Source organism: Lithobates pipiens, unplaced genomic scaffold, assembly GCF_037356315.1.
Source record: "Lithobates pipiens isolate NorthernLeopardFrog02 unplaced genomic scaffold, aLitPip1_a1.2 Scaffold_8, whole genome shotgun sequence".
NCBI classification, from domain to species: domain Eukaryota; kingdom Metazoa; phylum Chordata; class Amphibia; order Anura; family Ranidae; genus Lithobates; species Lithobates pipiens.
This window is the reverse complement of record NW_027507903.1, coordinates 596,150,125-596,163,840: the sequence shown is the minus strand read 5'-3', so window position 1 is coordinate 596,163,840 and position 13,716 is coordinate 596,150,125. Positions and strand designations below refer to the sequence as shown.

At 43.7% G+C, this 13,716-nt stretch overlaps 1 protein-coding gene across 1 annotated transcript in view; it reads left to right on the top strand.

Moving 5' to 3' along the window:
- LOC143962295 (complement C3-like) overlaps positions 1 to 8,828 on the top strand; it is a 324,990-nt gene extending 316,162 nt beyond the window's left edge. Inside the window, exons 37-38 of the mRNA XM_077471597.1 lie at positions 2,697 to 2,835; positions 8,567 to 8,828. Of these exons, the coding sequence (XP_077327723.1) occupies positions 2,697 to 2,835; positions 8,567 to 8,708 (281 nt within the window). The 3' untranslated portion in view covers positions 8,709 to 8,828. The remainder of the gene's footprint in view (positions 1 to 2,696; positions 2,836 to 8,566) is intronic.
- The last annotated feature ends 4,888 nt before the right edge of the window (positions 8,829 to 13,716 follow it).

Sequence of the window (13,716 nt, the reverse complement as noted above, 5' to 3'; positions counted from 1 at the left end):
GGCTATCAAAAACATCTCGTGGATTCCAACCCATAGACTAACCGATATCGGCTCTCACGAAATCGTCCAAAATGGATTCTAACCCATAGACTAAATGAGATTGGCTATCACAAAATCGTACAAGATACCCAAAACAATTTTTAATTTATACTCCTATATATCCTCAGAATTAGATAAACTAAGGGGTGCAACAAAACACCCCAAAGTGACATCCAATAATAGGTATACTAAAAAAACGTAATCATCAAAAAAAACTACACTAAAAGGTACTTGGGGTTAAAAAGAGCACAGCACCCCATAGAATTACTATAAGGGGCACACACCTAAACAAGAAAGATATACTAATTATGACCGACACTAATCTCTTGGATCATACTCCAACTAATTTGAGATGATCATTTATTAATCAAATCAATTATGGGTGATGGGCCAGTGGAATACTTAAATTACCGAAAAAATATTAAAAAATATATTAGCAGTAATTATCCAATCCGAAAGGACACCACCGACACTCAACCCCATTCTACGGGAACGAATTTAGTCAAAAAATTGTTGGAATCTAAATATTAGAAAATCCTGCTCCTCAAGATTCAGATCGAGTTCACATCACCACATCAATATAGACAACAAATCTCAAGCATAGGTAGTTCATGCATTATCTATAAATGCATTAATATCTACGTCAATATTTAAACCGTATGGGGTATATGTCTTAAGCCTATGTACCCATACCATCTCAAGCTTGGAAATAGTCCTAACAAGACAACTCCCCCTCCAAAGGGGGCTGTACTTGTCTATTCCAAGAAAGATGGTATTTGAAGGGTATTAGAAGGATCTCTATTATGGGCTGTCAAATAATGTTTTGATACCGAATGTTTGGTAAACTCCCTTCTAATGTTGTTAATATGTTCGTTGAGCCGTACACGGGTGGGGGCGTTAAAGGAATTTTTCAAAAGTGTGTTTGTCTTATTTAACCATTTTTTACACTTTCTTTGTGAAATGGTAGGGGTACTTTTGTACCCCCTTACCTTTTCAAACAGGGGGGGGGCGGCATCTGGGGGTCCCCTTGTTAATGGGGGCTTCCAGATTCTGATAAGCCCCCCACCCGCAGACCCCCACAACCAGCGGCCAGGGTTGTGGGGATGAGGCCCTTGTCCCTATCAACATGGGGACATGGTGCTTTGAGGGGTCACAGACCCCCAAAGCATCCTCCCAATGTTGAGGGCATGTGGCTTGGTACGGTTCAGGGGGGGGGCGCTCTCCCGCCCCCCCTCTTTTCCTGCGGTCTGCCAGGTTGCGTGCTCTGATAAAGGGTCTGGTATGGATTTTTAGGGGGGGCCCTCACGTCAATTTTTTTTTTAATTTGACGCGGGGTTCCCCTTAATATCCATACCAGACCTGAAGGGCCTGGTAATTCAATTTAGGGGAACCCCATGCTTTTTTTTTTTTTTTTTATCAATGAATGAATTGTCGGCTCCATAATACAGAGAATGCTCATTGAGTGTTCTCTGTATTACGGGAGCCGACAATTCAAAGTGATTTTAAAAGACTTTTTTTCCTTGCGAAATGACACTTTGTGCAGGGACAGTTCTAAGCACAGGAAACATGCGTCCCTTCACAGGCATTCTATATATCCCACAATAAGCAGTGCCATTTTTCTTTTAATATTTCTCCATATTAATTATTTTGTTTTGCCTCTAATGGATGGGGATTAGCACTTTCTGACGACAGGCGGAGTTTGTCCCTTACCCAATATGGCGCCTTGTATCATCAGCCACTTACGATTCAGAACGAGGCTTGGTTATTGTATATAATGCGGTAAGTGCCGTGCCCTATGATTACTTCAAACTTGTGACGAAACGCGCTAGTGGGAGTGACGTGCTGACGTCACTGCATGCAAAGTCTCGCTGTTTAGCACGGGCATGTGTATTGTAGCCAGCTGGCCGTAACTTTTTTATCTATTTTGCAATCTTTTATTTTATTTTATACGCTTACAGTGTCTGTGTGTTTTTAATAAAATTTACATCAGGTTCTACCTATGGTACCTTTTTTTGTTTTTGCCTCTGAGCCAAAAAAGCATTACCCACTGAGATAGCAGTATTGGCCGGTCTGGGAGATTTTTCTTGGTCATATTTTTGCTGTTGTTTATGGGGGGGGGGGTCTTATGTTGCTGGGGGGGCGGTTGTTGCCTAGAGGGATCTACTGTTGAGGGAGCATTCTATTGTAGCTAGCTGCTGGAGGGTCTATCAATGCTGTCTGTGGGTAGATCTATTGTTGTTGCCAGAGGTCTGTTGTTTCTGGGGGGGGGGGGGGTTGTTGAGGGTGGGCCATTGTTGCCGGGGGATCTATTGTTGCTTGGGGGTCTGTTGTTGGTTTTAGGGGATCTATTTTGCTGCCTTTCTTGTTATCATTAACAAATTCCTTAGTATCACAAATGTTACTTAGTTCTGCATTCCCTAAAAGGGCAGTACTGGGGGGTGGGTTAGGTGTGGAACTAAGGAATGGTGATCAGAGGTAGATAGTGGTGGAGACGAGGGTTAACTCCAAAAGGGAGAGTTCCTGAACCTATTCTCTCAAAAAAAAAAAGCCCTGGTTTTAGCACCCAAAAGTAAAATGAAAGTTTTGCTACAAAAAAGTGTCCCTCCCGTGTTTTTTGATTGCTAACATCTAACCATTATCTTCCCTGGAAATTATAGGAACCGATGATCATGCTCAGGGCCAGAAACGGACCTTCATCAGTCATGTTAAATGTCGGGAGGCCTTGAAGTTTAAGAAAGGACAGGATTACATAATATTTGGCAGTTTTAATGATGTATGGCAAACAGCAGCAAATATGTAAGTTTTGGCAAAGCCTTAGGAATTTTAACTAGTGGTCTCATAGATTGAAAAACATTTATACTAAATAAGGGATTTCTAACTTAATTTATTCTCTGCATTAAGATGAAAAAAAAACCTTCTCTGTGCAGCTCCCCCCACCCAGTCCCCCCTTATACTAACCTGAGCCTAATCTCAATCCAGCGCTGTGCACGAGAGAAGTAGCTCTCTTATCTCTCTCCCTCCTCATTGGTTCAGACACTGCTGTCAATCACAGCCAATGAAGAGGGAGCAGGGTGGGGCAGGGCTGAGCCACGCTCTCTGAGTTTATGGTCTGTGTCTATGAAAGGAGCATGCACGAATGCCCCCATAGCAAGAGGCTTGGGGGGCACTCGGCAGGGGGTGGAGGAGCCAGGAGTGTCAGAAGAGGAGAATCTGGGCTGCTCTGTGCAAAACTATTACACAGAGTAGGCAAGTATGACATTTGTTTGTTATAAAAAATAAATAAATATATATATATATATATATATATATATATATATATATATATATATATATATATATATATATATATATATATATATATATATATATATATATATATATATATATATATACAGTATCTCACAAAAGTGAGTACCCCCCTTACAGTTTTGAAAAATTTTTATTATATCTTTTCATGTGACAACACTGTAGAAATTACACTTTGCTACAATGTAAAGTAGTGAGTGTTCAGCTTGTATCACAGTGTAAATTTGCTATCCCCTCAAAAAAAACTCAACACACAGCCAACAATGTCTAAATCGCTGGCAACAAAAGTGAGTACACCCCTAAGTGAAAATGTTCAAATTGGGCCCAATTAGCCATTTTCCCTCCCCGGTGTCATGTGACTAGTTTGTGTTACAAGGTCTCAGGTGTGAATGGGGAGCAGGTTTGTTAAATTTGGTGTTATAGCTTTCACACTTTCATACTGGTCACTGGAAGTTCAACATGGCACCTCATGAAAAAGAACTCTCTGAGGATCTGAAAAAATTGCTGCTCTACATAAAGATGGCCTAGGCTATAAGAAGATGGTGGCCAAGACCATACAGCGATTTAATAGGACAGGTTCCACTCAGAACAGGCCTCACCATGGTCGACCAAAGAAGTTGAGTGCACGTTTTTAGCGTCATATCCAGAGGTTGTCTTTGGGAAATAGACGTATGAGTGCTGCCAGCAGCATTGCTACAGAGGTTGAAGGGGTGGGGGTCAGCCTGTCAGTGCTCAGACCATACGCCACACACTGCATAAAATTGGTCTGCATGGCTGTCAAGGAAGCCTCTTCTAAGGTGATCCACAAGAAAGCCCGCTAACAGTTTTCTGAAGACAAGCAGACTAAGTACATGGATTACTGGAACCATGTCCTGTGGTTTGATGAGACCAAGATAAACTTAGCAAAAGTGAGTACACCCCTAAGTGAAAATGTCCAAATTAGGCCCAAAGTGTCAATGTTTTGTGTGATCACCATTATTTTCCAGTACTGCCTTAACCCCCTTAGGCATGAAGTTCACAGGTTGCCACTGGAGTTCTCTTCCACTCCTCCATGATGACATCACGGAGCTGGTGGATGTTAAAGACCTTGTGCTCCTCCACCTTCTGTTTGAGGATGTCCCACAGATGCTCAATAGGGTTTAGGTCTGGAGACATGCTTGGCCACTCCATCAACTTTACGTTCAGCTTCTTTAGCAAGGCAGTGGTTGTCTTGGAGGTGTGTTTGGGGTCCTTATGTTGGAATACTGCCCTGAAGCCCAGTCTCCGAATGGAGGGGATCATGCTCTGCTTCAGTATGTTACAGCTAATTGAGACTGGAATAAAAGCCCTGTCGGATGCAATGGAGAAAGTGGAAGGAACAATAATTATGGGGGAGACCTAAATTTTTATAATGGATGCAAAATTGGATACTACTAATACTCAAATTCATAGGAAAAATAATAAATTAAAGGAATTTAAATATTTATTGGGAAAGTACCAATTGACTGATATATGGAGGGCTCAACACCAGACGGAAAATAATTGCACATATTATTCGAATATTCATAATTCATATCACAGATTAGATTATTTTTTTGTGAATCAATCCGATCTGATGATGACCCCTACAACAGAGATAGGGGAATTCTTGTGGTCAGATCATGCTCTGATATTTTTGGAACTTAAGATAATTGAATACAAAAAAATGAGGGGAGTATGGAGGCTGAATGATAATTTAACCACTTGCCCCCCGCCCTATAGGCAATTGACGGTGGCAAAGTGGTTGCATAATCCTGATCGGACGTCATATGATGTGATCAGGATTATGAGCCGCTGCGCGCCCCCGGGGGCATGCATCGCGGCGATCGTTGTTGCGTGGTGTCAGTCTGACACCCGGCAACTACGATCTTGGTAAAGAGTCTCTGACGGAGACTCTTTACCACGTGATCAGCCGTGTCCAATCACGGCTGATCGCAGTGTAAATAGGAAAAGCGGGTGATCGGCTTTTCCTCACTCGCGTCTGTCAGACGCGAGTAGAGGAGAGTTGATCGGCTGCTCCTCTGACAGGGGGGTCTGTGCTGATCGATTATCAGCACAGCCCCCCCGAGGATGCCCACACTGGACCACCAGGGACGCCACCAGACCACCAGGGATGCCCAGCAAAAGGTAATCCTCCCTAGACCACCAGGGATGCCAGTCATTTCCACAATGGATGCCAATCAGTGCCCACAATGGGCATCACTGATTGGCATGCATTATTGTTTGGCACTGATTGGCATCCATTAGTACAGTATAACATAATACAATGCCGACTATGAGTGCCCACCTGTGCTGCCTATCAGTGCCCACCTGTGCTGCCTATCAGTGCCCACCTGTGCTGCCTATCAGTGCCCACCTGTGCTGCCTATCAGTGCCCACCTGTGCTGCCTATCAGTGCCCACCTGTGCTGCCTATCAGTGCCCACCTTTGCCGCCTATTAGTGCCCATCTGTGCCACCTATCAGTGCCAACCCATGCCCATCTGTGCCACCTATCCATGTCCATCTGTGCCACCTATCCATGCCCATCTGTGCCGCCCATCCATGTCCATCTGTGCCGCCCATGCATGCCAATCCGTGCCAGCTATCAGTGCCAATTTTCTGCCACCTATCAGTTCCCATCCGTGTCGCCCATCAGTGCCCATCAGTGCCACCTATCAGTGCCACATATCAGTGTCCATCAATGCCACCTCATCAGTGACACCTCATTGGTGCCCATCAGTGCTGCCTTATCAGTGCCCATCAGTGTAGCCCCATCAGTGCCCATCAGTGAAGGAGAAAACATACTTATTTACAAAGTTTTAAAAATGAAACAAAAAACATATTTTTTTTCAAAATTTTCGGTACTTTTTTATTTGTAGCGCAAAAAATAAAAACCGTAGAGGTGATCAAATACCACCAAAAGAAAGCTCTATTTGTGGGAAAAAAATTATAAAAATTTCATTTGGGTACAGTGTAGCATGACCGCGCAATTGTTGTTCAAAATTTGACAGCGCTGAAAGCTCAAAATTGGTCTGGGCAGGAAGGTGTTTAAGTGCCCGGTATTGAAGTGGTTAATTAAAGATAAAAAATGTGAAGTGGATATTCAACAAGCAATACAAGAGTTCCTAACAATTCATAAGAAAGGTAAGACCTCGCCCCCTATTCAATGGGAAATGCTAAAATGTGTATTGCGGGGAATATTTGTCAAGCACGGATCAAGAGTAAAAAAGGAAAAAGAACCAAGGAAATCTCAACTCCTGTTAGAAATTGAGAATTTAGAAAAGAAACATAAGCAGAGCTTGGACTCAGCTGATAGAATAATGTTAAAGGATAAGCGAATTGAGCTACAATCGGTGCTTGACAAAGAGTCCCTTTGGATAAGAGATAAAAATAGAGTACAGTGAGTGGTATCAATACGGAAATAAAGCTGGGAAAGTATTAGCTAGATCTCTAAAAATACAGCAATCCATGACTTTTATAACAAAAATTTTAAAATCAAATGGGGATATGACCTATGATCCGGTAGAAATATCAAAAACTTTTCACACTTATTATTCTAAACTATATAATATAGAAGAACAACAAGACTATAAGGAAAAAACAGAGAAGGTAGAAGAGATTCGAAAATATATAAAGGAAACTGCCATACCTATTTTCCCTAATGAAATAGTAGAAGATCTGGAAGAAGAGATCTCAACTGAAGAGATCCAACAAGCTATTTCGGAACCGGCCCTGGGGAAAGCCCAGGTCCAGATAGGTACACTGCTAGATTCTATAAGGCATTTCAAAATGTAATTATACTTATTCTTAAAAAAACATATACCGTATATACTCGAGTATAGGTCGATCCGAATATAAGCCGAGGCCCCTAATTTACCACAAAAAAACTGGGAAAACGTATTGACTCGTGTATAAGCCGAGGGTGAGACATCCCTGTGTCCATCGCTGTGTCCCGTCCATCGCTGTGTCCATCGCTGTGTCCCGTCCATCGCTGTGTCCCGTCCATCGCTGTGTCCCGTCCATCGCTGTGTCCCGTCCATCCCTGTGTCCATCCCTGCCTACCTGTGCCAATCTGCAGCCTCTGTGTGCCATGCCGCACCTCTCCTCCTGGTCTGACAGACGGCGGCCATTCCACTGTTCAAAAGCTGCGCCTCTCTGTCTGTGATAGGCGGAACACTCAATTTCCCAGCAGTCAGTGTTCCGCCTATAACGGACATCCTCTCATCCTCGTCCGTAGTATGAGAATGAGCGGATGTCCGTGATAGGCGGAACACTGACTGCTGGGAGATTGAGTGTTCCGCCTATCACAGACAGGGAGGCGCGGCTTTTGAATAGTGGAATGGCCGCCGTCTGTCTACCTGATCTCCGTGACTCGAGTATAAGCCGAGGGGGGCACTTTCAGCCTAAAAAAAGGGGCTGAAAATCTCGGCTTATACTCGAGTATATACGGTAATTCTATATTTAAAACACAAATTTTTTGTACCACAAAGCACAGAGGCTCAAATCATATTAATACCAAAACCAGAGAAAGACCATACATTATGTAAGAATTATAGGCCAATATCTCTGACAAATATAGATATAAAAGTAAACTCAAATATCTAAAAGATTAACATCCATTATACCAGGGCATATCAATTTAGAACAGACAGGATTTACAAAAGGGAGAGAAACAAGGGACAATATTATTAAAACTTGCACACTGATAGAATATGTACAGAGAGCTGTCATCCCATCATGCCTCTTAGCTATAGATGCTGAGAATATTTGGCAAGTACAGAATCACAGTATATATATAAAATAATATGCAAAGTGGTTGGAGGGAAGCTTCAGAATGGCAAAGATGTTTTTTATTACAAATTATGTGAGCAGACTGCAGTTCCTCTTTAAATTCTGGAAGCTGTGCCCAAAAAAGGAAGGTAGGGTAAAGGATTAGTAATACTTTTGGTCTCCCTGCAGATGCTCTTTTACCCATTACCCCTCTCCTCCCCATTACTGATTTGCTATGCCTCTGGTTCTGCATTAATATATGTAATCTACAGTACATTGCTGTACATTGTGGTAAACATAACACATAGATGTGAATGGGCTCTAAAGGCAAAGGCTTTTAATGAACAATCAGTAAGTCCACTTGATTTCAATACAAAACAGGTAGATATCTTATGACCCGATTGGCAGAAAGCCTTCACTGAATTGTCGTTCATTTCTCATCTATTCTCCTAGGTATACCTACATCATCGGGAGCAGATCCTGGGTTGAATGGTGGCCAAACCAAAGGCAGTGTCAGAATAGTACATATGTGAATCTCTGTGATGATTTTTACAGCCTTTCTGAAGACATAACCATGTTTGGCTGTGAAAAATGAAGGCTGCCTATATAATTCAATGATGAATACCAGCACAAGTCATACAATATATTTACTGTTTATTTTTCACATTTCGCAGTTTCACTTTTTCGACACAAAAATAAAGGATATTTTAATGCACCCAAAGGTCTCCACCAGTTTTGTTCTTTTGGTCCTGTAGTTGTGTGTGTCGGAAGGTGGGGGGATTATTTGGGTGGCATATTAGAATCTGGAGGAATGCTGTTATCTGGGGAGTCCCAGTGCCACTAAGTGCCACTGCAGACCCTCACAACCGCTGTGCCAGGGTTGTGGAAAAGAGGCCTTTGTCCCCCCCCTCCAAATCAACAAAGGATAAGGTATTTTGACAGGGGGTTTAAGGGCATGTGGGCTCATTTAATTTAAGGGGGCATACTTATGCTTCCCCCCCCTTCCCTGGCCTGTCAGGCTACATGCTCACATAATAATCTGGTATAGATTTGGGGGCGGGGGGCAGGAATTTTTTGTGTGGGGTTCTTCCTTAAAGGCTGCCCCAGGCTTTTTCCATGGACAGAAGCAAAGTAGGTTTTGTGATATCTTTGCTTTCTGAGGGAGCCTTGGCCTGGGCAAACCCTCTATGGTAGATGCAAAAACCCGTTGTCTTGAGTTACCCCGAGTTTGTGGCTTCTTTTAAAAGAGTATTTGACATTCCCGCACGCTCTGTTTATGCTGCCAAGTGCCTCATGTCCATCAAACAGAGTACAAGAACTGTTGACGATTATGCCATTGAATTCCGTACTCTGGCAGGTTGCTTGGAACAATGAGGCCCTCGTGGCTGCTTTTTCTCATGCTTTCTCGGATACCATCAAGGATGAGATAGCACCCCGAGATATACCCACTGAGCTGGAGAAGTTGATCATGTTTGCCATTCTCAATGATACCAGACTCAGAGAAAGACTCCCTTTTAAGGAGTGCTTGAGGAAGCCTCCTCTACATTTGTCTCCGAACTTTGCAGTCTCACTCTTGCCACCCTCACCTCCCATGCCTCCTGGTACCGAGTTGGTCTGTGAAGATGAGCCCATGCACTTGGGCTTCACACTTCTCTCTGCAGATGAGAGAACACTTAGGAGGAGGGAGAGATTATGCCTTTATTGTGGCCAGGCAGGTCACTTTTTGAAGTCTTGTCCTACCTGTCCAGGCAACCACAGTCCTTGAGGTCCTGCCAAGGAACAGACCTTAGGTGGCATTGTTTCAGCCCAGTTATCCATAAGGACAAGCCCCTGGTTTCGGTTACCCTTTCCTGGGTTGAGGAGTCCGTCGAAATACAGGCTCTAATCGACTCTGGGGCTGCAGGCCTGTTCATTGATGCTGCCTTTGTATTGAAGCACTTGATTCCGCTGCAGCTGTGTGACACTCCATTTGCCATTGAGGCTCTTGATGGGAGCACTCTACAGCCTGCCCATGTGACTCATAAGACTGTTCCATTGTCCATGGCTGTAGGAGCTCTTCACCATGAGATAACCCAATTCCATGTTATTTCCTCACCTAAGTTTCCGCTGGTTATTGGTTATCCTTGGTACAGAGGCACGACCCCTCTTTTGATTGGCTCCATGCTGAGGTTCTCTCCTGGTCGCCACAATGCAGTAAGAAATGCTTCCAGAAGGTAGCCAAGGTCCTGTGCACCTCTTCACTCTCCTCCTTGCCGGAGGAGTACCGCGATTTTAGTGATGTCTTTGACAAAGGTCAAGCCTGTAGTTTGCCTCCACAACGGTCACATGATTGCACAATTAACCTTCAACCTGGTGCCATACCTGCTCGTGACAGGGTTTACCCTTTGCCAGTCTTACAGGATAAGGCCATGGAGGAGTATGTTGCAGACGCATGTTCTCAAGGTTTCATCCACGAATCCTCGTCTCCTGCTGGTGCTGATTTCTTCTTTGTGAAGAAGAGTGGTGAACTGAGACCATATATTGATTATAGGTAGGGATGGCTGAACTGTTCGCCCGGTGGTCGGTTCGCGGCGAATTTTGCGTGTTCGCGATTCACCCAATCGGCGGACTATTGCCGCTGTTTGCCCGGTGGACATATGTGTTTACAGTGTGAAAGAACTTTGACCCATGATGACACATCCATCATGGGGTACAGGACAGCCAATTGAGACATTTCAGCACATGGACAATTGCACATACCCCCTACCTTATAAATAGACCTGATCTGGGGGCCATTTTACATTCTGTCTTATGTCAGTGTAGGGACAGGACGCTGTATGGAGCAGGAAGAGACTGTAGTGACACAAATCGCTAGCTATTAGGTCCACCAAAGTCCTTTTAAGGACTGGTATAGGTGTAGTACAGTATATAGGGTTCAGTGCACTGCTGTGCTGGTGATTGCAGCTGTCTTTTGTCAGTGTAGGGACAGGACGCTCTGTGCAGCAGGGACAGTCAGTTTAATCACTAGCTAGCTATTATTATTAGGTCCACAAAGGTCCTTTTAAGGACTGGTATAGGTGTACAATATATAGGGTGCTAGTGCATTCCTGTGCTGCAGATTACTGCTTGTTTCTGCAGCTGTCTTTTATCAGTATAGGGGCTGAGGAACAGTCTGCAAATCACTAGCTACTAGGCCCACAAAGGTCCTTTTAATGACTGATATAGGTGTACAATATATAGGGTGCTGGTGCAGGGCTGTGCTGCAGATTACTGCTGGTTTCTGCAGCAGTCTTTTATCAGTGTAGGGACTGAGGTACAGTCTGAAAATCATTAGCTACTAGGTCCACAAAGGTCCTTGTAAGGACTGGTATAGGTGTACAATATATAGGGTTGTGGTGCACTGCTACTGACTGCTGCCCTATTCTGCAGCAGTCTTTTATCAGTGTGGGGACTGAGGTACAGTCTGCAAATCACTAGCTACTAGGTCCACAAAGTAAGAACTGGTATAGGTGTACAATATATAGGTGTCAGAAACCATGAAACAGACTGAGACAGAAGTACAATCAAATCCCACTTGTTTATTAATAAAAATAAAAAGGTAAATAGAAAAAAGCGTAGTCAAGCATAGCCAGATTGGGTAGTCAGCCAGTCCAAAGTTCATTAACCAGATCGGGTAATCAGCCAGGCCGGAAGTCAGGGAACCAAGGAGAGCAACCGCAAGCAGGATAAGAAGCCAGGTGGGATGTCAGCAAGCCAGTCTTGAAACAAACAGCAGGAGAGGGTTCCCTGTGATGTGACCAACGCGAAGGCAAATGAAAAAGTGAGCAGGAAGGCTTTAAATAGGCAGGTCAGACGAGCATCATCGGGAACAGCTGGTAACCATGGAAAGGGAAGAGAGCTGGCAATTAGGCGACAGCTGAGTGGCCAGCCCAGAGGAGGAAGGGCTAAGCCAGCCCTGACAGTACCCCCCCCTCAATGACCCCTCTCCCTTGGAAGGCCACTGGGCTTGAGGGGAAACCGTCAATGGAACTCGTGGAGAACAGGGGCATGTACGTCAGAGGATGAAACCCAGGAGCGTTCCTCCGGACCGTACCCTTTCCAATGCACCAGGTACTGTATGCGGCCACGGAACCTATGGGACTCAACAATGGATTGTACCTCATACTCCTCATGGTTCTCAACCAGAATAGGGTGAGGACTTGGCACCGAGGTGGTAAATCGATTACAGACCAACGGTTTCAATAAGGAGACATGAAACACATTAGAGATGCGCATACTAGGAGGAAGGTCCAACTCGTAAGCTACTGGGTTAATCCTGCAAAGGATACGGAACGGGCAAATAAACCGAGGTGCAAACTTCAGTGAGGGAACACGAAGCTGGAGGTTGCGAGATCACAGCCAGACCCTGTCCCCAACCTGGTAGGAATGTGAAGGCAGGCGTCTGCGGTCAGCATGGAGTCTGTACCTATCATTAGCATGACGCAAAGCCTCCTGGACTTATACCCAAGTGGAACGAAGACCACAGAGCTGCTCCTCTAATGCAGGAATACTCTGCAGAACAAACGAGTCAGGGAACATGGAAGGTTGGAAACCATAATTCACCATAAATGAAGACAATCGGGAGGCAGAATTCAAGGCACTGTTGTGAGCAAACACTGCCCAAGGTAGTAGGTCAGACCAGTTGTTATGATGGTCAGAAATATAGCAACGTAGGAATTGCTCCAAGGACTAATTGGCTCGTTCTGCGGCCCCATTAGACTGCGGGTGATACGCAGAAGAGAACGCAAGCTGGATTCCCAACTGTGCACAAAAGGCTCGCCAGAACCGGGAGACAAACTGACTGCCCCTATCCGAGACAATCACCTTGGGTAGAAAAAAGAAAATGGGCTGCGCTAAAAGAAGTGATGAGATATTCAATCAATGAAGAAATGCTTTAAACATAAAAAATAAGAGAATCAAAAGAATTGATAATCTCCCCAATACTGAAGGATGTGCAAAAAACAATTCATATATAAATAATCTCCCCAATATTGCAAAGGAAAAATGTGCAAAAAAAAAAAAAATATATAGTTAATTAATAATGTCCCCAATATTACAAAGGAAAGATGTGCAAAAAATTATATATAAAAATGTGCAAAAAATTCATACATAAATAGACGTAAACACCTTATCTAAACACATATACCTAAATACGTGTTGACAATGCAAAACAAGTCATAAAAAAAAGTAAATAAATAAGTCCGTCAACTTAGATCATAATCAATCCATAATAACTGTGCTGAAAAATCAGTAAAAAAAAAAGTCCCAAAGAGAGGTAATAATAATAGCTCCCGCGGTGAAGAAAACGGGGAAATAAATCCTAAAAATGTGTAAATTGTGAACGCCTCCACCACAGTACACGCTGCCGCTTACCAGAAGCTAATGATTCCTTATTACAGAGAACCAAAAAGCACAGATGGCTATCTCCCCCAGCCTAGGTTCTTGGATAAGTGGAATAATGCGATCAGCCTCCCCCAGTTCAGACCAAGCATAGATCCAGAGCGTCAGCATATATATATATATATATATATATATATATATATATATATCCAGAAGGCTTACCTTTCCGGATAACTGGGGATGAA